This window comes from Hyla sarda, chromosome 2 (assembly GCF_029499605.1).
Source record: "Hyla sarda isolate aHylSar1 chromosome 2, aHylSar1.hap1, whole genome shotgun sequence".
Classification (NCBI taxonomy): Eukaryota; Metazoa; Chordata; class Amphibia; order Anura; family Hylidae; genus Hyla; species Hyla sarda.
Genome location: NC_079190.1, coordinates 84,111,651 through 84,134,275, shown reverse-complemented (window position 1 = coordinate 84,134,275; position 22,625 = coordinate 84,111,651). Strand labels below are relative to the sequence as shown.

General features: G+C 41.6%; 1 protein-coding gene across 4 annotated transcripts in view; it reads right to left on the bottom strand.

The window, feature by feature from the left end:
- PAN2 (poly(A) specific ribonuclease subunit PAN2) overlaps nt 1-22,625 on the bottom strand; it is a 104,385-nt gene that overhangs the window by 47,655 nt on the left and 34,105 nt on the right. For all 4 annotated transcript variants that reach the window (XM_056562355.1, XM_056562354.1, XM_056562352.1 and 1 more), the window contains exons 5-11: nt 21,246-21,323; nt 10,975-11,242; nt 7,672-8,011; nt 4,428-4,524; nt 2,019-2,129; nt 797-916; nt 237-365 (exon numbers count right to left, since the gene is read on the bottom strand). In XM_056562355.1, the coding sequence (XP_056418330.1) occupies nt 237-365; nt 797-916; nt 2,019-2,129; nt 4,428-4,524; nt 7,672-8,011; nt 10,975-11,242; nt 21,246-21,323 (1,143 nt within the window). The remainder of the gene's footprint in view (nt 1-236; nt 366-796; nt 917-2,018; nt 2,130-4,427; nt 4,525-7,671; nt 8,012-10,974; nt 11,243-21,245; nt 21,324-22,625) is intronic.

Here is a 22,625-nt window from a genome sequence, read left to right as displayed (position 1 = left end):
TGTTCTGACTGGGCAGCAATGTTGCCACAGTCAGTTTGGACAGACAGGTGGACATTAGCAATGTACATGGTATGGGTACCCCCATGAGACAGAACTTTTTCCCATTAAAAAAGGTAAAATATTTAATTCAAACAAGTTGTAAAGTGGTCTTATTTTATATAAATCTATAATAAAAAAAAATTAGCTTATGATGGCAGTGCCCATTTAAAACAACTTACAGATGCTAAACAACTTACCTGGCACGGGTCTCCACGTGACAAATCCAACATATGGAATAGGAATCCAAGCTCACAGCTCAAGCAGAACTCCTTCTGACAAAGGTGGTTTTGAAGCAGACATCTTACTGGTTCCAATAGGTATATCACCTACATGAGAAAAAGACAGAAATCTTAACATAAGCGCATCCCCTTCACGTGATAATGGATGCAATGTTTGGGGTTAATAAATATGTGTACTAATTCCACACATACAATAACAAAATAATATTAGTGTTGTTCCGAATACCTAGTATGCGGCAATATTGAAGCTAGCTAAAACTATGAAAATTACTGCACCTGCCAGCTCTATACTAGATCACTGTCCCATTTACTTTTTGAGTGGATGTCATTTATGTCACACGGAACTTCACCTAAAGTAAGGCAACAGAATTCCTGGCTTAGAGTGCAACATTTAAATATATATTATTAATGTGTCAATCCGCAGTCTCTGTATGCAAGTCAGGGGTAATTGTACATTATTCACTGCATTATAATTTGGCCAGTCATTTACCATCACCCACACAGGGCCCCCTGCTTACCTGGATCATGCTGTTGCAGTAGGCGTTGGGAATATGAGGCTCTAGGCCAGCAAACAAGGTTTTATTGTAGTGCTTGAAGTCAAAATCTTCTAAACCAAGCTTAGAATATTTTATGGTGACCTGAGAAAGCAAAAAGAAATTTCTTAAGCTTTAACTGATCAACATAATTGTAAAAACTGACAAACACAACATATATTAAAATATATAAACCTAATACTAAGCAACAATAAAGAATGCCCAAGAGTTCCGTTTTTACCAGCATAAGAACAGTTTCAATAATTTAAAAAGTCAAAACATTTAGGGTAAGGTCACAGGTAGTGCATCCACACCATATTTGACACTCCAGAAGAGCTACTGACCGCACCTAGAATCAGCCTCCTACTTTGTCCATGTGTCTTGGTTTGTCTGCTCGTAGCAGCAATATGCCGCTACAAGCAGATACAGACTGACCTGAAAGTTGCGCATGCGCAATGTACTCGGACACTCCCTCTGCTAGACCGAACAGCCGCAACGTCTGTGAGACAAACCAGGACACAGGCAAAGTAGGAGGCAGACTCCAGCGTTAAATATGCTTCAGATTCACTACATATGACCTTACCCTTAGTGGGAAATTTATCAAATTGCCAATAGCAACCAGATTGCTTTTATTTTACACAGGCCTCTTTTAAAATTAAAGAAGCAATCTGATTGTTTGCTATGGGCAACTGCACCACTCTTCTCTACACAGGTTTTTATAAATCTCCCCCTTAGTTTATGTTAAAAGGGTTCTTTCTAGGCTAGAATGATTGATGGCCTATCCTCAGGAGATTGCTGATCGGCGGGGTGCCCCTATCCATCAGCTGTTTAGCACCCAAACTACACAGTAAATGGGGCCAAAAGAACATTGTTCAGTTCACTGCATAATGGCTGAACATGGTTACTGCAGCTCAGCTCCCATTTATTTGTATAGGAGCAAAGCTGCAGTAACAGAGATACCACTACAATGTGAACTGAGCCATCTGTTTTAAATTCCATTTACTATGTAGTGCAGGCATCGATCAAGTGACGTGGTACAATATCATGACATAATGCAAAGTTCTTGGAAAAGTTGCTCCAATATTACAATATTGTGGAATTATGCACCATATTACCTACCTATATAAAATGTTTTTATATTTAAAAAAAACGACCTGGAAAAAAAAAAAAAAAAAAAAAACACGACACACTATGGAACAATCTTAACCTTTCTGTACTTTTTGAGCACCATGTAGAGATGAGGTTCTTCCTCTCTTCCTATAGGAGATTCTGGAACTTGGTTAAAGTTGTCAAAATCATTTTCCAATTGATATGGCACCTAAACAGAGACAAACTTTACACGTGTTAAGAGGTTTGCTTACCATGCAACAAATGACAACAAGATTTCTTGACATTACATAAGGGTTTAAAAGCAGTGGTTCTTAAACTGGGTTCGATCGAACCCCAGGGGTTCGGTGAGGCAGTCTCGCGGGTTCGGCGGAGGTCAAGACACACACCCGACGCATATGATTCGTGATGACACGCCCCACTTGTCCATCATTGGCTGCAGGTGATCATGTCCCACCTAACAGATCTCAGAGTACTGTTTTACCCTACTGTCAAGGAAGCCTCCTATCCATTGTGGCTCCGCTCCTTAGCGATCGCTTGCATGCGTCCCACGCTGGAACGCACCACTTCCGGCACGGCCTCCCGTGACACACTTCCGGTCCTGCGGAGTCTTAAACAGGCTCAGCCAGGCAATTCCTCTGACAAGCGGACAGGCTGGACGCACGGACACCGCAGGGAACAGGTAGGCACACTGAACCACCAGCAGAAGTCCCACTGATTCGCAGTAAATATGATTTTGTGTGAAAATCATGTTTTCATGGTTTTGTTCTTAATGGTTTTGTTTATTTTGTGCACCTATGTATAAATATATACTTAAAATATATACCTATGTTTTGAATTTGAAAAAAAAAATCACATTTTATTTTTCCAATTAAGAGGGGTTCGGTGAATGCGCATATGAAACCTCCAACAAGGTTAAGAAGGACTGCTTTAAAGCTTTAGGTCTCAAAGCCCTTTGTAATGTCAAGCAAATGTGCTATTCAAAGTTTCAATATTTCTGCCTAGATTCTCTCTCAGCTTTAAAGACCTGGAAAACATTTTTATGTTATGGACACCTTTTTAATGGAATTTTTACGTTAGTTTTGCCAATTTCAAGATGAAGCAAATATCAGAATAGTCTTCATTAAAACTTCCTACCATTTTGTAAGAGGCTGTACACTGCCGAATATATATATATATATATATTTATTAACACAAGGGGAAATGGGGTTTGGACATATCTTATAGTTGTCCTACTAGATTACCAGAACCTTTGTGGCAGTATAGAATTTTAAAGTTTTAACCCCTTAACGACAATGGACGTAAATGTACGTCATGGTGACGTGGTACCTAGCGCACCATGATTTACATTTACGCGCCGCCATGATCGCGAGCACCGGAGCGGTGCTAGCGTCATGCCCGGCAGGTCCCGGCTGCTATCAGCAGCAAGGGACCCGCCGATAATGGCGAACATCCGCGATCGCGCGGATGTCAGCCATTAACCCCTCAGATGCTGTGATCAATACAGATCACGGCATCTGCAGCAGTGCGGCGATCCGATCATCCAGCATGGCGGCCAGAGGTCCCCTCACCTGGCTCCGGCCGTCTCCCGGGGTCTTCTGCTCTGGTCTGAGATCGAGCAGACCAGAGCAGAAGATCACCGATAATACTAAGCAGTGCTGTGTCCTATACATAGCACTGAACAGTATTAGCAATCAACTGATTGCTATGAATAGTCCCCTATGGGGACATAAAAAGTGTAAAAAAAAAAAAAAAAAGTTAAAGAAAAATGTGAAAAATCCCCTCCCCCAATAAAAAAGTAAAAACGCCCGTTTTTCCCATTTTACCCCCAAAAAGCGTAAAAAAAAAAAATACACATATTTGGTATCGCAGTCTGAACTATTAAAATATATTGTTAATTATCCCGTATGATGAAAAATTTATAAAAAAAATAAAAACCTAAGCAAAAGTGGTACTGATAAAAACTACAGATCACGGCGCAAAAAATTAGCCCTCATATCGCCCCATATACGGAAAAATGAGATGGTCAAAATAGGGCAATTTCAAACATACTAATTTTGTTAAAATGGTTTGAGATTTTTTTTTAAGCGGTACAATTATAGAAAAGCATATAATTATGGGTATCATTTTAATCGGATTGACCCACAGAAGAAAACATGTCATTTTTACCGGAAAGTGTACAGCGTGAAAACAAAACCTTCCAAAATTTTCTAAATTTCGGTTTTCTTTTTTAATTTTCCCACATAAATAATATTTGTTTGGTTGCGCCGTACATTTTATGGTAAAATAAGTCATGTAATTACAAAGTACAATTGATTACGCAAAAAACAAGCCCTCATATGGGTCTGTGGATGGAAATATAAGAGTTATGATCTTTAGAAGGCGAGGAGGAAAAAACAAAAATGCAAAAATAAAAATTGGTCTGGTCCTTAAGGGGTTAATTACCTGAGGGTTTTCCTTATGATGAATACGATCTTAAAACATCTATTTAATACATAACGATACAGACCTGATTCCTAAGCTTTGTCCTAGGATTGGGAGAGTAGCCAATAAATCCAACTTGTTTCATGGTGCGCAATATCTCAGGATCTACAGGAGGAGCACGACTAAAACAAGAGAGGCATGTGAGCACAAGGAACAACCGATATTAAAAAAACTTAAATAGTTATAGGAGCAGAAATTTACTATGAGGATTCAGTTTTCTATAGGAAACTAAAACTTTGTCATGGATAACAGTTGTTAGAACTATTTTCTAGCCATCTAGTCTGTCAATCACTAGATTTGGGGCTTCCAGGCAAATCTGACAAACACATGTAAGGATGGAGTCACAAAAATCTGTCCTATACATTTTCTAGCCTCTTGAATCCACTCGAAATATTGGATTTATAATAAGATTTTCTTCTTACTACGGCACACGTCAGTTATTGATAAGGCATTGACGCAGGTGACAAGCTAAAATAATCAATGATTGGGTGAAAGGGTTTCTTTACTAAAAAGGATGTTAAATGACCATTAAAAGCACAAATTTAACCAAAACTGAACCCTGTAATGTAGCCCCATAAGCACAGTAGGACTATGCTCTAACATAACTTTATTTTACATAGCGGTGGAAAAAAAGGATAAGAGAGAACTTTGCAAAGTCTGTTAACAGTGTCAAAGCTTTGAGCGTACACCACAATGCACAGTACTGGCACGCGCAGACTGCACACACAAAGCTGCTGTTGGCAAGGCAACAATGTGTTAAAAGCTGGTGACGGCTGGGATAGGCGTGTTGGATCAGTGCAGCTATGGGCCCGCTGGCCCTGCCTCAAGGACACTGGCAAGGGACTCAAAATCCTTTTGCTTCTTTTGGCCACCGCAATAAATAACATTGGAGATTCTGAGTATGCTCACTGAATCAGTCAGCACTAGGACTGTGTGGAAAATCGATGGCCCCACAGACTGCAATGTCTTCAGCATGGATTCTCCTAAAGAATGAGCGAGCTCATTCTTTTGGCAGCTGAATTTCAGTGGCAGATACTCCGCAACTGAAATTTCAGTGTGCACTGCGCTGTGGAATCCCCAAGTGGAATTTCAGATGGAAATACTGAAGTATGAACCTAGCCTAAGGGGCATGTGCTTATGGGGCTACATTATAGGGGTTAGTTAAGGTTACCGAAGCTCTTTAAAAAGGATTTTCCAGGCAAAAACAAAACATTTACTGCCTTCCATACACAATAAAAGAGCACATACATACCTCCCTAAGTTCACCACTGTCGGATCTTTTGCCAAATTAGAGCAAAGACAAAAATGTATAGGGTGTTGGACAATAAGATGTATTTTTTTTTTTTTTTACTTTACAAAAACATAAGGCTATGCCCACATCAGCATCAAAGCTCTATTCAGAGACTCCATTGCAGGTTTCATGTGGGGCTGGAAAGCAGAGTTGGATGTCTGCTGCATGACAGAGTGTGTATACACACACACACACACACACACACACACACACACTGCTCAAAAAAAATAAGGGAACACCAAGATAACACATCCTAGATCTGAATGAATGAACTAATCGTATGAAATACTTTCGTGTTAACATAGTTGAATGTGCTGACAACAAAATCACACAAATTATCAATGGAAATCAAAATTTTCAACCCATGGAGGTCTGGATATGGAGTCACACTCAAAATCAAAGTGGAAAACCACACTACAGGCTGATCCAACTTTATGTAATGTCCTTAAAACAAGTCAAAATGAGGCTCAGTAGTGTGTGTGGTCTCCACGTGCCCATATGACCTTCCTACAATGCCTGGGCATGCTCCTGATGAGGTGGCGGACAGTCTGTAGTGCAACGTGCCATTGGTGGATGGAGCAAGACATGATGTCCCACATGTGCTCAATCAGATTCAGGTCTGAGGAACGGGTGGGCCAGTCCATAGCATCAATGCCTTCCTTTTGCAGGAACTGCTGACACTCCAGCCACATGAGGTCTAGCATTGTCTTGCATTAGGAGGAATCCAGGGCCAACCGCACCAGCATATGGTCTCACAAGGCGTCCGAGGATCTCATCTCGGTACATAATGGCTGTGTGGCCCCCCCCAAAGAAATGCCACCCCACACCATTACTGACCCACCGCCAAATTGGTCAAGATGGAGGATGTTGCAGGCAGCAGAACGTTCTCCATGGCATCTTCAGACTGTCACATGTGCTCAGTGTGAACCTGCTTTCATCTGTGAAGTGCACAGGGCACCAGTGGCAAATTTGCCAATCTTTGTGTTCTCTGGCAAATGCCAAACGTCCTGCACAGGGTTGGGCTGTAAGCACAACCCCCCACCTGTGGACATCGGGCCCTCATACCACCCTCATGGAGTCTCTTTCTGACAGTTTCAGTGGACACATGCACATTTGTGGCCTGCTTGAGGTCATTTTGCAGGGCTCTGGCAGTGCTCCTCCTTGCACAAAGGCTGAGGTAGCGGTCCTGCTGCTGGGTTGTTGCTCTCCTACGGCCTCCTCCACGTCTCCTGATGTACTGTCATGTCTCCTGGTAGCGCCTCCATGCTCTGGACACTATGCTGACAGACACAGCAAACCCTCTTGCCGCAGTTCGTATTGATGTGCCATCCTGGATGAGCTGTACTACCTGAGCCACTTGTGTTGGTTGTAGACACCGTCTCATGCTACCACTAGAGTGAAAGCACCACCAGCATTCAAAAGTGACCGAAAAATCAGCCAGGAAGCATGGGAAATGAGAAGTGGTCTGTGGTCACCACCTGCAGAACCACTCCTTTATTGGGTGTCTTGCTAATTGCCTATCATTTCCACCTGTTGTCTGTTCCATTTGCACAACTGCATGTGAAATTGATTGTCAATCAGTATTGCTTTCTGAGTGGACAGTGCGAGTTAACAGAAGTGTCATTGACTTGGAGTTACATTGTGTTTAAGTGTTCCCTTTATTTTTTTGAGCAATGTATATGATAGATAGATAGATAGATAGATAACACACACACACCCCATGCAGTGATTGATTTGAGCAGATTCTCTTACGGAAGCCCTGAGCTGGGCCTTCAATGCAGATGTGAACCAAAAGATCCAAAAGGGTAAATTGGAATGGTTATTCATATATACCAGACTTAGCAAAATGGCAAAAAATATTTTGCAAAGCTTGTCTTAACCCTTCAGACATTATGTTGTAACATACTGTTTAACTAGGGAAGCATATTACCCTGACACAGATTCACTACATTTAAGAACTAAAAAAAGGCTAAAGTACCGAGGAGCTGGTGTGCAGTTAGCAGATGGCCAATCCGAGAGCAAAGTTTCATTTATTAGTGGTACAGGGATAAGAGAGAGAGGCAAAAGATCCTGATTCCAGTCCAAATGTGGCAAGCTGTCTATGCAAGGCATTGCAAACTCGGTGTCCCGAGGGTAGGTGTTAAATGTTGCTTCTGGGGTATCTGCCCATAGGTGCACGCATCCATCAGAGTCTCCAAATGCCAAGACTTGTTTGCTAGCAGACACATCAAAAGACATAATAAGCTGGCTAACAGTGCTGACGTGGAATATATCTGCAGGGCTCGCCAAACCTGTGGGTTCACAGAACTGGCACTGACCTGTTAGCCATGGGAAACAGAAAAATAGTAACAATTATATAATAGCATATCTCAAGCATCAAACAGCTGTCAATTTATAGTTAGAGCAAAAGACAAACATTTCAAAAAAGTTAAAATAAATTTAGAATTTACTATTGTGGAAATTGGAAGAACTGCTGACCTTGCTTCTGGAATTCGGTTGATGAAAATCAAGTAATAGTTGTTTTTGGGGGTGTTTTGTTTTTTTTCAAATTTTTTTATGAAGAGTATGAAAAAAAAAAATATATATATACACCCCAACGTCACCCAACTCTAAGATGTTTATCATCCCTTTGTAAATACTGTACTTCTTTGGCAGGTACTGGTTTAGGGGTTTTAGACTTTTAGACTGAATAGTTGGAACTAAGTGTAACAGTTCACATGGCTTACATCAGAGTAGTTCCTTTTCACTGTATGAAATAGGACAGAAGATGCAACCAGTAAGGGGAAAAAATTATACAGCACAATATGTTGTTTTTTCCCCCAATACGGAATCTATGGGTGACTGATGTTACAGTTTAACATGTTATGAACTTATTATAAGGTGTTAAACAGAAGCCCATCAAAAAGGAGTGACAAAAGAACAATTTGGCAGTGAGATTCCTAAATGGTGCACTGCTCTCCCTGCTGTATAGAACTATGTAGTATGAGAAGCTTCCTGCTCAATCTTCATAGTACCTGAATCCAGCGTGAGACCCAGCATAGAAATATACAGTGGGAAGTATGGACAACGCAGTCGTTAAGAGAATTACTTTTTCGCCATATAAGACGCACTTTTTCTTCCCCAAAACTGTGGGGGGGGGGGGGGGGGGAGTTGATGCGTCTTATACGGCGAATACACACCTATCGGGTCGGTCCCTGCGGCCATCAACGGCCGGGACCCGCGGCTAATACAGGACATCACCGATCGCGGTGATGCCCTGTATTAACCCTTCAGACGCGGCGATCAAAGCTGTCCGCCGCGTCTCAAGCGAAAGGGACAGTAACCTGGCTGCTCAGTCCGGCTGTTCAGGACCGCCGCAGTGAAATTGTGGCGTCCCGAACAGCTTACAGGACACAGGGAGGGACCTTACCTGCCTCCTCGGTGTCTGCTCCGTGTCGGGATCCCCTGCATGGCGGTGCTCTCCTTCGACATCACGTCGTGGCGCACGACGTCCCGTCATCCAATAGGAGCGGCATGCGTCGTGACGTGATGACGGCGACGGAGAGCGTGGATGCCGGGGAAGAAGACGTCCGGAGCGTCGGGGACACCCCGGGGACACGACAACAGCGATGGAGCGACGTAAGAACTGAGGGAGATTTATCAAAACCTGTGTGAAGAAAAAAAATAAAAAAGTCGACCAGTTGCCTATAGCAACCAACCATATGACCTCTGAGAAATGAAAAAGCATTTCTACAAAAAGGAGAGAAGATGCATGCCGATTGGTTGCTAAGGGCAACTGAACCACTCTTCCTCTACACAGGTTTTGATAAGTCTCCCTCTTGGTTTTTATCTTTCAATGAAAAAATTTAAAAATTTAAAAAAATTAAAAAGTTTGCCTGAGTGAGTAATCGGAAGACAAGTGCCCTCAAATCTTCTGAACTAGAGGCACCAATTGTTACGAGAGGATGACCTTCTGGGGCAATGTGAACAATAAAACTTTAGCAAATTTGAGCTTTTATTACGTAGCCAGAAAAAAAAAATTATATGTAGGGCTAAATTGAAAAAAAAATATGGAATTGCACAAATTTGTACAGCAATAATTTTTTCTGAGTTCAAAGTATGGTAAATCTGACATGCGCCCTTTATTCTATGAGCCAGTACGCTTCCAATGATACTAAGTAGAGATGAGCGAACTTACAGTAAATTCGATTAGTCACGAACTTCTCTGCTCGGCAGTTGATGACTTATCCTGCATAAATTAGTTCAGCTTTCAGGTGCTCCGGTGGGCTGGAAAAGGTGGATACAGTCCTAGGAAAGAGTCTCCAGCCCACCGGAGCACCTGAAAGCTGAACTCATTTATGCAGGATAAGTCATCAACTGCCGAGCCGAGAAGTTCGTGACTAATCGAATTTACTCTAAATTCGCTCATCTTTAATACTAAGCTTCAAAAACTTTTTTTTCCTTCAATAAAAAAAAAAAAAAATAAAAAAAAACACAACTTTGTTCATTACCATGTTCTAACCCCTATAAATTATTTTTCCACCTACCGAGCTGTGTTAGGGTTTGTTTTTTGCGCCACTTGTGTTATTTTGATCACTTTTTACTACCACTAGACACCAGGGAATAGCGGCATTTAATGTTCCATATAAATCATGGTATTTAAACCGATAAGTGATCTCCGGCATTATCAGCAGGATGTCAGCTGCTGATAGCAGCGGAAATCTCCCGGTTATGACACAAACCCATGTCATGTTTGCTCACCCAACCCATGACCCAATAGTATGTCATGGGTCAGGAAGGGGTTAAATATGGGGACATATAGAAATGTTTGTATACATAACTGTCAGAATTAGCCTCATACCAGACTTCGTACTATACAGGGCCTCAGTTTGCTAATCTGCCACTGTCCCACAATTTCACTAGGACTTTCTAGCCCACTTATTCTAGTGTGTCCCATCACTGGGATGCAGCCGCCTCCTTTACGAGTGTCATTTAAGGGTGAGTCACTTCTCCCCCTGTTGGTGAGCCCAAATACCCTTGTCATGATCAACAGCAGGCCAAGATGGGGAGAAGGTGATCCCACTGATGCAGTCGAGAGACTGCATCAGTAATTGGAGTGTGCGATATATATACTCTTTGTAATACACGCAACTGAAAAAGGATACCGAGATCATAGAACAACTTCCCCCCCCCCCCATTACATAAATGCTCAATAAGACTGCTCCAGTCTTATTAAGAACTTTATGTACAACTTCCACAATTACAAATTACATAATATTCCTGAAAAATAACAAAGACTCACCGCGTTGAGAAATAATAGCAAGCCTAGAAGTGTAGGTAGGGACGAAGCGCAGAAAGAGAGGATCAACATGAACTTGAAGAGGAGTGATGGCCCGCATCATGCGCAAGTCGTAGACTTTTAGGAAGCGGTCACAAGCAAGGACGTTCATGCGACTGGAGAATCCACATGTCACCACAAGATTTCCATGGATATCAAAGTCAGACAAACTACCTGAGTAAGCATCAAACTCATGCTCCACTTTAAAAGTGCGTAGATCTCGTAATGAAAGCTGCAGGATTGAGCAGGGTAAATCGGATTATTAAGAACAAAAATAAAATGAAAAATAATAGGCCAGTAAAGGACAGAAGACATTCACATTATACATAGGGATGAAAAAAAACCTTCAAAAAAAACCCTTCAAAAAAAAAAAAAAAAGGGGTGTTGAATCCTAATCAAAATTCTAAAATGGGCACTGTACGATATAAAAACTTTTGATATGTTGTAAAGCATGTAAAATCAATAGGTTTTGGAATTGCTTTCATTAGAAAATTCAGCATTTCATACTGAAAAAGCCAGTAAAAAAAGAAAAAAAAAAATATCCACTAGGGGTCTCCCTGCCTACTGGGATACATATCAGTTCTGCAGTGTCCACTGGTCATTATCTACGTCATGGACCCACTTCATGATTGACAGGGCTGCATGCAGGTTCTGAGCTGCTGTGCTCGCTCCCGGCCCCCTCACTCTGCCTGTGTTTACTTTCACTTCATCTCTTCTGCCGTGTGAAGAAAAGGGGGAGGGGCGGGAGCACAGTGCTGGCAGTGAGCAGGACTGAAAAGAGGATTTAAAAAAATAAAATAAAAAGTAAGTGTCCCTACATGTATATATGTGTGTGGATATATGTAGGTGTGTATCTGTATGAATATATGGAGTGTGAGTGGTTTTTGTGTGTGTGTGTGTGTGTGTGTGTGTGAGATACAGAGGGACAGCTACAGCCTTTTTGCAGGAGTTTTGCAACTGGTTGAGGAACACAGATTGTTAAAACTGATTTACAGCAGTGTTCCTGCAATCATATGCCTCCAGCTGTTGCAAAACTACAACTCCCAGCATGCCTACACAGCCAAATGAAGTGAGGGCATGCTGGGAGCTGTAGTTTTGAAAAAGCAGCGTGTGTGTGTGTGTGTGTCTATATATATATATATATATATATATATATATATATATATATATATATATATATCATAAAACCAGAGAGGAAAGGGTTACAGATCTTGCTCCCAAGACCAGTGACTCAGCAGAGTGAGGGAGGGGGAGTGGTTATCACAGTGAGGAGAAGAGGGACCCGCCCCTTGCAAGTTTATGAACAAAAGTCTTACTGCACATAAACTAGAAAAAAAATAAAAAATAAAAAAAAAAATAAAAAAAAAGGTAATTCTGAAAGAAATAGGTCGTGGCCACAAAAGTTACATGTACATGATCAGGATGAAGTACTGATAGTATATAGCAACATAGTTCTTTTTTTTATTTTTTGATCTGACAGGTACGCTTTAAAAGTTTGAAACCGATTTGAAATAAGTTGCAACCGCAACAATTCAAAAAGATAACGGGGGGGGGGGGGGGGAGGAATCATCAAGAGGTACATTGTGCCACTTTGTGTAAAACTAAAAGTAGAACATTTCTGTGTAATCTTGTTAAAAAAAAAAAAGGGGGACAGTGGTTTTGAGGCAAAAGGAATCACTTACTATTTCAAGAAACTATAGTGGAAATCTATGCCAGGTTGTAGCAGGCATAGATTTTGAATGAGAACACATGGGCAGCCAAAGGTGCACAAGTTTTGAGAGGAGAGCGCCTCCCAATAAATCCAGCTGTCACATACAGATGTAGCCATTGTTAACCTAATGCAATAGGATATCCTAATGCACCAAAGATTATTTATCATCATTATTTTTTAATTTATTTATTTACTAGCCGAGTACCCGGCGTTTACTTCATATCTCATCCCCATATATTGTTGTCATATCCCAACCTCATATCCCGCCCTCCCATCCCGACCCGTAATATTTGTACCCGGTATTGAAATATCTCCAGCCGTACAGAAGTTATGTGGGAACATACATTTCCCATTGATTTGCATGGGACTTTAAACAAAAACCCCGACCCTCACAAATGGGGGTGGTTAAGGGTTAAATTAACTATCCTATATTTTAAGTGGACATATAAGTAACATGTGACCAAGTATTATCGAAATATCTCCAGCTGTTTGGAAGTTATGCAGTAACATATATTTCTCATAGACTTGTATGGGACTTTAAACATAAACCCCGCCCCTGGCAAATGGGGGTGAGTAAGGGTTAAAAGAAAGCGAGCGAGCGAGCGAGGAGCGAGAGAGAGAGAGCGCGCGAGAGAGAGAGTGCGCGAGAGAGAGAGCGCGAGAGAGAGAGAGCGAGAGAGAGCGCGCGAGAGAGAGCGCGCGAGAGAGAGAGCGCGCGAGAAAGAGAGAGAGAGCGAGAAAGAGAGCGAGAGCGAGAAAGAGAGCGAGAGCGAGAAAGAGAGCGAGAGCGAGAGCGAGAGCGAGAGCGAGAGCGAGAGATTTTTTCAGCCATTTCCGTGCGAATTCCGCGCAAAAACGATGTCGGCAGAATTTTTTTTTTACCATTGACTTAAATTGATTTCTGCTAGCGGATTCCGCTTGAAGAATGAACACTCTTTCTTCAAGCAGAAAGAAATTCAGCGTCAGAATTCTGCTAGCAGAATTTCCACAGTGTGAACAGGACAGCGGAATAAACATTAACCCCTTAATGACAATGGACGTAAATGTACGTCATGGTGACGTGGTACTTAGCGCACCATGACATACATTTACGCGCCGACATGATCGCGAGCACCGGAGCGGTGCTTGAGTCATGCCCGGCAGGTCCCGGCTGATATCAGCACCCAGTGGGCGTTTTCCTGCTTTTAGATGTTGTGATCAGCTTTGATTGTGGCAGGGTTAATGCTGGACATCAGCCTGACAGCAGCTGGGACTCACCAGGTATGAAGCATGCTGAGAATAATTTCTCTCAGATTCTGGAGTGCAGTAAAAATAGCTTAAAGCATCAGGGATCAAGATGACGCTGGCTACATCTGTAGGAGCAGCGTATGAAACATCAGGCTTAGTAAATTCCCCCAAAAGTGTAGAGAGAAAAAAAAAAAAAAAAGTACCCTGGGAAAAAGGGTAAATGTTCACAGGTTTTTAGATACAGTATAGAGCCCATCAAAATAAGGCAAGGCCAGGGTATATAGAAGTCTAAGACAGAATGTGCACTAAGACAGTTTGCTACTAAAACAAAAATTTAAATAATTTAAAATGTATTTAAAACAAAAAAGAAAAAAAAAGAAAATAAAATAGCTCGAGGTTAACTGTCAAGGGACAACAATACCCAAGGTCTAATACGTAAAGACTATTTTAATATAGAAAAGAGAAAAAGAGCTACAAAAAAGAACTTTATCGCAATTAATGGTTTACAGATGACATAGTAAATAATGGTGGTAGTGTGAATAATAGTTTAAAAAAAAAAAAGGCTGTACGAAATACAATGGAGTACTTCAATTTAAAGGAGTAGTCCAGTGGTGACCCAGTGGTGAACAACTTATCCCCTATCCTAAGGATAGGGGATAAGTTTGAGATCGCGGGGGGTCCGACCGCTGGGGCCCCCTGCGATCTCCTGTACGGAGCCCCGACAGCCCGTGGGAAGGGGGCGTGTCTACCTCCGCACGAAGCGGTGGCCGACACGCCCCCTCAATACAACTCTATGGCAGAGCCGAAGCGCTGCCTTCGGCAATCTCCAGCTCTGCCATAGGATAGGGGATACGTTTTTCCCCACTGGACTACCCCTTTAATGTAAAAAAAAATATATATATGCATTCACACCACTTTTTTTGCAATACAGTTCCCGTATACGTTTTCTATGTGAAAACCGTATGGAACCGTATTGGAAAATGTATGCATTGACTCTCCATTGAAAACCGTATGCCAAAAGATGCATCAGGTTGTGTACGTTTTGCATCCTGTACGGTTTTGTCAGGTTTTTTTCCTGTACCCAAAACCGTAGTCTACCACGGTTTTAGGTCCGGTTGAAAAACTGCACTAAAACTTATACTTTTTTTTTTTTTTTAACATGGGAGTCAATGGGAACCGTACAGAACTGTATGTGCATACAGTTCCATCCGGTTTTCACCATGTGGTTTTTGACTTTGCACTGTTTTTTTCTTGGAATTTCAATCAAACAAGTAAAACTTTATTCAAAATGGAGTGAAAAGTTAAAAACGTACACGTTTTTTTTCTTAAAAAACGGATGCAACCGGATGTCATTTTTCAAACCGTATACGTTTTTTAACCGTATACGGGTTAAAATTTGTACACACATTTTGATACAGTTTAGTCAGGTTTTGAGGAATCCGTTTTTCCTCAAAAACCTGATACGGGAACTGTATTGCAAAAACGTGGTGTGAATGCAGCCTTACTTGAACTTAACCACAGGGCCCTCATGGCAAGCTAGAGAAAATTATATAATAGAGAAAATTATCTCTTATATAATTTTCTCTAGCTTGCCACAAAAGTACCTGTCACCAAATAAACAGTTCTAAACTAACAGACTATGTTCCCCAACTACTCCTAACACTCCTCCCACCTTAAAAAAAAATAAAATTTCAGAGCTTTAAAAAGCTTTGTATCTTACCTTTATTCTTGCTCACATAGTGCAATTTCCCAGCAGGAGAAAGTGGGCGTTTCCCAGCAGGCATGACATCACTGAAGCCTGCTGGGGGACCACTTCCGCCCTCACATGGTTGCAGTGCTGTGATGAATAGAAGACCTCAGGCGCTGTGCAGCTTAAATCAAGATCCATGCATAGAGAAGCACTTCCTCAGTTTGGTCTCCTGCCAGGCCAGGAGGAGACCAAACTCATTGTATTAATTGCAGCAGGGAACAGAACAGAGCCACCTAGTGGCAATTTTTTCTATTACATTTTAAACATATTTATGTTGATAATTTTAAAAGCAAGTGAATGGGAAAGTGTCTCCTGATTACACAAGGAAAACTATTAAAAGTTTTATTTTGGGTGGGGGGGGGCGTGGCCTGGCAGCTGAGGCGGATGGTCGCACGCTAGTTCAGCTCTGTCTACCTGCCTGCCAAAGCGACTGATATACAGCACATCACCGCTCGCAATTGGCCTCTTTTGGACCCTAAAGACCTCCTGCCATGCCAGTGAGAAAGAAAAAGACACTCCGCTGCCGCTCCTTAGCTAAATTCCGCTTTTCCCCACGGGAGGCCTCCATTCAAGATGGCACCGGCAGCGGCTGCGCATCCGCGGCACCACAACCACACTCATCTTATAGCAGAAATAGAGCAGCGATGCTTTCCACGCAGATCGGCTTCTGACATCGCACTGAATGTGGCCCGACACGGAGGACTCCCCGGGGCTTGGTGGACATGCCAGTTCACCCACTCACATCGGCCTGGAAACCCGTCTGGAACCACGCAGCTCCTGCTCGTCACCGGGGATGGCGGATTGCTCCCCTACTGCCTCAGTCACCCTCAGCCCTGCACAGTGATGGCTGCAGCTATCCAAGGTATTGCAGCATCAGGAGGTAGGAACTTACCCTCTCATGAGAGCCACAGCTGACAGCTCAGACTTATTGGCTGCACTTCCAGTATCAAATCAGTCACTAACTGACTCTGCAATGAAAGACATGCTGTTACTGTTACGCACCACCTTCCTCCAAGATATTCATAACCTGGTGCAGCCCATACAAAATGAAGTGCGTGACCTGGGTGGACCATTTGGAGACATTGCAGACTCGCATAACTCCCTCATAGATTTACACTACGAGGCTGAAGACACTATTGTAGTTCTGCAAGCGAAAGTGGTGAACCTGGAGGACCGCAGCCGCCACAACAATCTAAAACTAAAAAGGGGAGTGCCTGAAACAGTTGCCCCGGCAGACATTCCTGATTATGTCTATACTCTCCTTAAAAAAGTGCTCCCTACTTGTACACCTCAAGAACTGGTTGTGAACAGAGCTTATCGTATTCCACGTCCGAACCACTTAGATGATACAGTCCCGAGGGACATCTTGGCTCGGGTACACTTCTACCATGTTAAGAAACGGTTAATGGAACTCTCCGAACGCAACAATGGACTGCCCGCTACAGGCTCGACAAGCTCTTGTACCAATAACCTCATCTCTCAGATCAGCTAAGGTGCCATATCGCTGGGGCTTCCCAACTCTGCTTCTCATCAAAAGGGATAATACAGTACATGTTGTGAGGTCCCTAACGGAAGGAGAATCTCTGCTGACCTCCTGGAACATCGCACTCACTACTCAGGACAGACCCCGCAAATCTGCCAGAGTTGATCAGGTTCCAAAAGACTGGGATGTAGCTTGAAATAGATGGCGATTTCTTTTAGCTTATAGGCTCTGGCATGCTACCAGGTTTCCTTGGCTTCAGAGTGGACTTTGATACCCACTTGAGACGGATGGTGTTTGGCTGAAGCCATCCATGTTTGTCAGTGTCACTGTTAGGTGGCTATTTATGTTGTCTGGTTTGGTTTGTGTCCCTTACAATGTCAATTATCAAAGGACTATGGAGCGAATACTACAGTGACAAACGAGGCACCGGCTGAAATGCCGCCAACTCAAATCTTGAATCCCATATTTGATATACCCGATCACGCAGACCAAAATATGTACACCGACAGACATAGCTAATGGTTTCCCACCTCGGAGGTCCTGATAAACAAAATTAATATAACCTATCCTTACAAGCAAACCATAGCTCAAGGCGCCAGTAACTTTCATGCCTTCCGCAAACGCTGGCTTCTTTAGTCCTCTTCTACGCATTGCATCGATATTTAAGATGACCATAGTCTCCCAATCCCATCATGGCCTTATCAGTTTATATGTGCTCTAACACCCATTCACCAATTTCTGCTTTTAACATTGGATATGATTGAGCACAACAGATATCAGCAGTATCTGCAATACTCTGCTTTGACATTGTTGTTTTTCTGTTGGTTTTACTTCTTTACTTACAGGATGTTTATTTATTTGAGTAGTAAACATTATTGGTGGTGTATTCCTGCGCCCACAACTTCAAAACATTATCCCTTCTTTATTATTGTAATGTAACCACTGTCAATAAAAGAATAAACACACTACTTTGTTTGTATTTTAACAAAAACGTTATCAGAAGTAAGTTTTATTTGGTGACCGGTACACTTTAACCCCTTAAGGACTCAGGGTTTTTCCGTTTTTGCACTTTCGTTTTTTCCGCCTTACCTTTTAAAAATCATAACCCTTTCAATTTTCCACCTAAAAATCCATATTATTGCTTATTTTTTGCGTCACCAATTCTACTTTGCAGTGACAGTCATTTTACCCAAAAATGCACGGCGAAACGGAAAAAAAAAAATCATTGTGCGACAAAATCGAAGAAAAAACACCATTTTGTAACTTTTGGGGGCTTCCGTTTCTACGCAGTGCATATTTCGGTAAAAATTGCACCTTATTATTCTGTAGGTCCCTATGGTTAAAATGATACCCTACTTATATAGGTTTGATTTTGTCGCACTTCTGGAAAAAATCATAACTACATGCAGGAAAATTTCTATGTTAAAAATTCTCATCTTCTGACCCCTAAACCTTTTTTTATTTTTCCACGCACAGGGCGGTATGAGGACTCATTTTTTGCGCCGTGATCTGAAGTTTTTATCGGTATAATTTTTGTTTTGATCGGACTTTCTGATCACTTTTGAATGGAATAAAAAGTGACCAAAATACGCTTTTTTGGACTTTGGAATTTTTTTGCGCGTACGCCATTGACCGTGCGGTTTAATTAATGATATATTTTTATAGTTCGGACATTTACGCACGCGGCGATACCACATACGTTTATTTTTATTTATTTTTTACACTTTTATTTTTTTATGGGAAAAGGGGGGTGATTCAAACTTTTATTAGGGAAGGGGTTAAATGACCTTTATTAACACTTTTTTTTTTACATTTTTTTTGCAGTGTTATAGGTCCCATAGGGACCTATAACACTGCACACACTGATTTTTTACACAGATCCCAGGCGTGTATTAAAGGGGTACTCCGGTGAAAACCTTTTTTCTTTTAAATCAACTGGTGGCAGAAAGTTAAACATATTTGTATATTACTTCTATTAAAAAACCTTAATCCTTCCAGTTCTTATTAGTTGCTGAATGTTACAGAGGAAATTCCTTTCTTTTTGGAACACTGATGACATCACGAGCACAGTTATCTCTGCTGACATCTCTGTCCATTTTAGCAACCATGCATAGCAGATGTATGCTAAGGGCAGCATGGTGGCTCAGTGGTTAGCACTGCTTAGTTGACTTGGGTTCAAAGCCTACTAAGGACAACAATAAAAGCGTTATTATTTTTATTAAAATAATGTCAGCAGAGAGAACTGTGCTCGTGATGTCATCAGAGAGCATTTTAAAAAGAAAAGAATTTCCTTTGTAGTATTCAGCAGCTAATAAGTACAGGAAGGATTAAGATTTTTTAATAGAAGTAATTTACAAATATGTTTAACTTTCTGCCACCAGTTAATTTAAAAGAAAAAAGGTTTTCACCGGAGTACCCCTTTAACACGCCTGTGATCAGTGTTATCGGCGCTTGACTGCTCCTGCCTGGATCTCAGGCACGGAGCAGTCATTCGTCGATCGGACACTGAGGAGGCAGGTAAGGGCCCTCCCGGTGTCCGGTCAGCTGTTCGGGACCGCCGCGGTGAAATCGCGGCGTCCCGAACAGCCTGACTGAGCAGCCGGGTCACTTTCAGTTTCACTTTAGAAGCGGCGGTCAGCTTTGACCGCCGCTTCTAAAGGGTTAATACCGCACATCGCCGCGATCGGCGATGTGTGGTATTAGCCGCGGGTCCCGGCCGTTGATGAGCGCCGGGACCAACGCGATATGATGCGGGATCGCGGCGCGATCCCGCTTCATATCGCGGGAGCCGGCGCAGGACGTAAGTATACGTCCTGCGTCGTTAAGGGGTTAAAAAGTCCCTGACACCAAATAAACTGTTCTCAACTACCTCAGGCTATGTCCCATAACTATTCCTAACACCCCTTCTGCCCTTAAAAACTATTTCATAGCTTTAAACAGCTGTGTATCTTACCTTTCTTCTTGCTCGCATAGCGCAATTTCCCAGCAGGAGAAAGTGGGCGTTTCCCAGCAGGCATGACATCACTGAAGCCTGCTGGGGGACCACTTCCACCCTCAAGCTCTGTGCATGTTTCAGTCTGTGCAGATTTCAGTGAGGCTCTATTTCAGCTGTCAGTCTGTGTGGCTTTCTGTGAGAATCTGGGGAGATTTCACTTTCTGTGCAGCTGACAATCAAGCTCTGTGCTGAGAAACACTTCCTGAGTTTGGACTCCAGCCAGGCCAGGAGGAGACCTAACTCCCTTAATTGTGGCAGGGAACAGAACAGAGCCACCAGGTGGGCATTTTTTTATTTTACATTTTAAACATATGTAGGTTGATCATTTTAAAAGCAAGTGAATGGAAAAGTGTCTGCTAATTACACAAGGAACACTATAATAAAAGTTTTATTTGGTGACAGCTACTCTAAGTTCATGTAATATTTTTTTTCGTTTTATACATTAAATTGAAGTACTCGATTGTATTTTGTATGGCATTTTTTACTATTATTCACACTACAACCATTATTATTTACTATTTCATCTGTAGACCATTCAGTGTGGTAAAGTTTGTTTTGTAGCTCTAGAGGACTGTTTGTCTTTTTTTCTAATATAGAATTTAAATAGGCACTGTCATAAGACAACTTTTGAGAGACCTATCAAAACTTTGGTTGGTTGGGGACCAAGTGTTCAGACTCTGACCGACCAGTCCAAGTGGGTGCTTAGCGCATTAACGTGACGTAAGTTTTTGGGACTGTCAGACAAAGTGCGCAGCTCTCCCCGCTCACTAGTGAAAAGTTGGAGTCTGAATACATAGACATCAACCGGTAAAAACTTGACAGGTCAGAAGTCTTCTTCATAACGACAGGTTCACTCTAAGAACTACGTCACACCTTATTTTAATAAGGGCTGAAAGGAATTTGGAGCGCTGGGGCATCCATCAGGAAGAACTTATTACAGGGTATAGCCAGAAACCCATAGGTGGGCTCAATGGATTGTGATCGGCTTTGTAATTTGTTATTTTAACCCTAGTAAAAAAACATTTAATTATTTGTATTAATAATTAAAGGCTAAGCTCTCCAGACTCACCTTTCCAGATGTGTGTCCACAGAAGAAGAATCTGTTGGATTGTCTCATTACTGTAACACCAGGAACTTCAACTGTGTACTAAGTAAAAAAATAAATAAATTATAAAATAAAAAGTATTTACCAGTTGAATCCAAACAAAAAACTCAATGCTCTAGTTATCAGTCCGGCACAGTTGGTTTTAAAAGTCTGCATTACACACTAGTAGCCTGTGTGTGAGTAGAACATTAACATTATTACGGCTTATAGTACGACACAGATTCCATAGCTTGAAGTGTAGATTCATCCAGTTTGAGAGAACATGTCTCAAAGAAAAAAATAAAATAAAAATGAGCACCCAAGTGCATAAGGTGAGCATGTCATTTATATTTTATAGGCTCACTTTATGCACTTAGGTGCTCATGTTCTTTGTTCATTATTTGCCTCCAAAAAATAAAAAAAAATTAAAAAATATCTTAAATCAACTGGGGCCAGAAAGTTAAACATATATTTGTAAATTACTTCTATTAAAAAATGTTTACCCTTCCAGTACTTAGCTGCTGTATGTTCCACAGTAAGTTATTTTCTTTTTCAAATTTCTTTTTGACCACAGTGCTCTCTGCTGAAACCTCTGTCCATGTCAGGAACTGTCCAGAGCAGGAGCAAATCCCCATAACAAACCTCTCCTGCTCTGAACAGTTCCTGAGATGGACAGAGGTGTCAGCAGAGAGCACTGTGGTTAGACAGAAAAAGAAATTTTAAAAGAAAATAACTTCCTGTGGAGCATACAACAGCTGATAAGTACTGGAAGGGTTAAGATTTTTTAAATAGAAGCAATTTACAAAATATGTTTAACTTTCTGGCGCCAGTTGATTTAAAAAAACAAAAAAAAATGTTTGTTTGTCACTGGAGTACTCCTTTAAAAAGGTGACTCCGCCAAGCAACGGCTACATGTGGCCCTTAGGGGTACTGCGGTGGAAATTATATTATTTTTTTTGCTACATGAACTGGTGCCAGAAAGTTAAACAGATTTGTAAATTACTTCTATTAAAAAAATCTTTATCCTTCCAGTACTTATTAGCAGCTGTATGCTAAAGAAGAAATTCTTTGATTTTTGAATCTCTTTTTTTGTCTTGTCCACAGTGCTCTCTGTTGACACATCTGTCTGTGTCAGGAACTGTCCAGAGCAGCATCGGTTTGCTATGAGGATTTTCTCTTGCACTGGACAGTTCCTGATACGGGCATCAGGTGTCAGCAGAGAGCACTGTGGAAAAGACAAAAAATTCAAAGAGAAAAGAATTTCCTCTGTAGTAGCATACAGCCGCTAAAAAGAACTGGAAGGATAAAGATTTTTTAATTGAAGTAATTTACAAATCTGTTTAACTTTCTGGCACCAGGTCATGT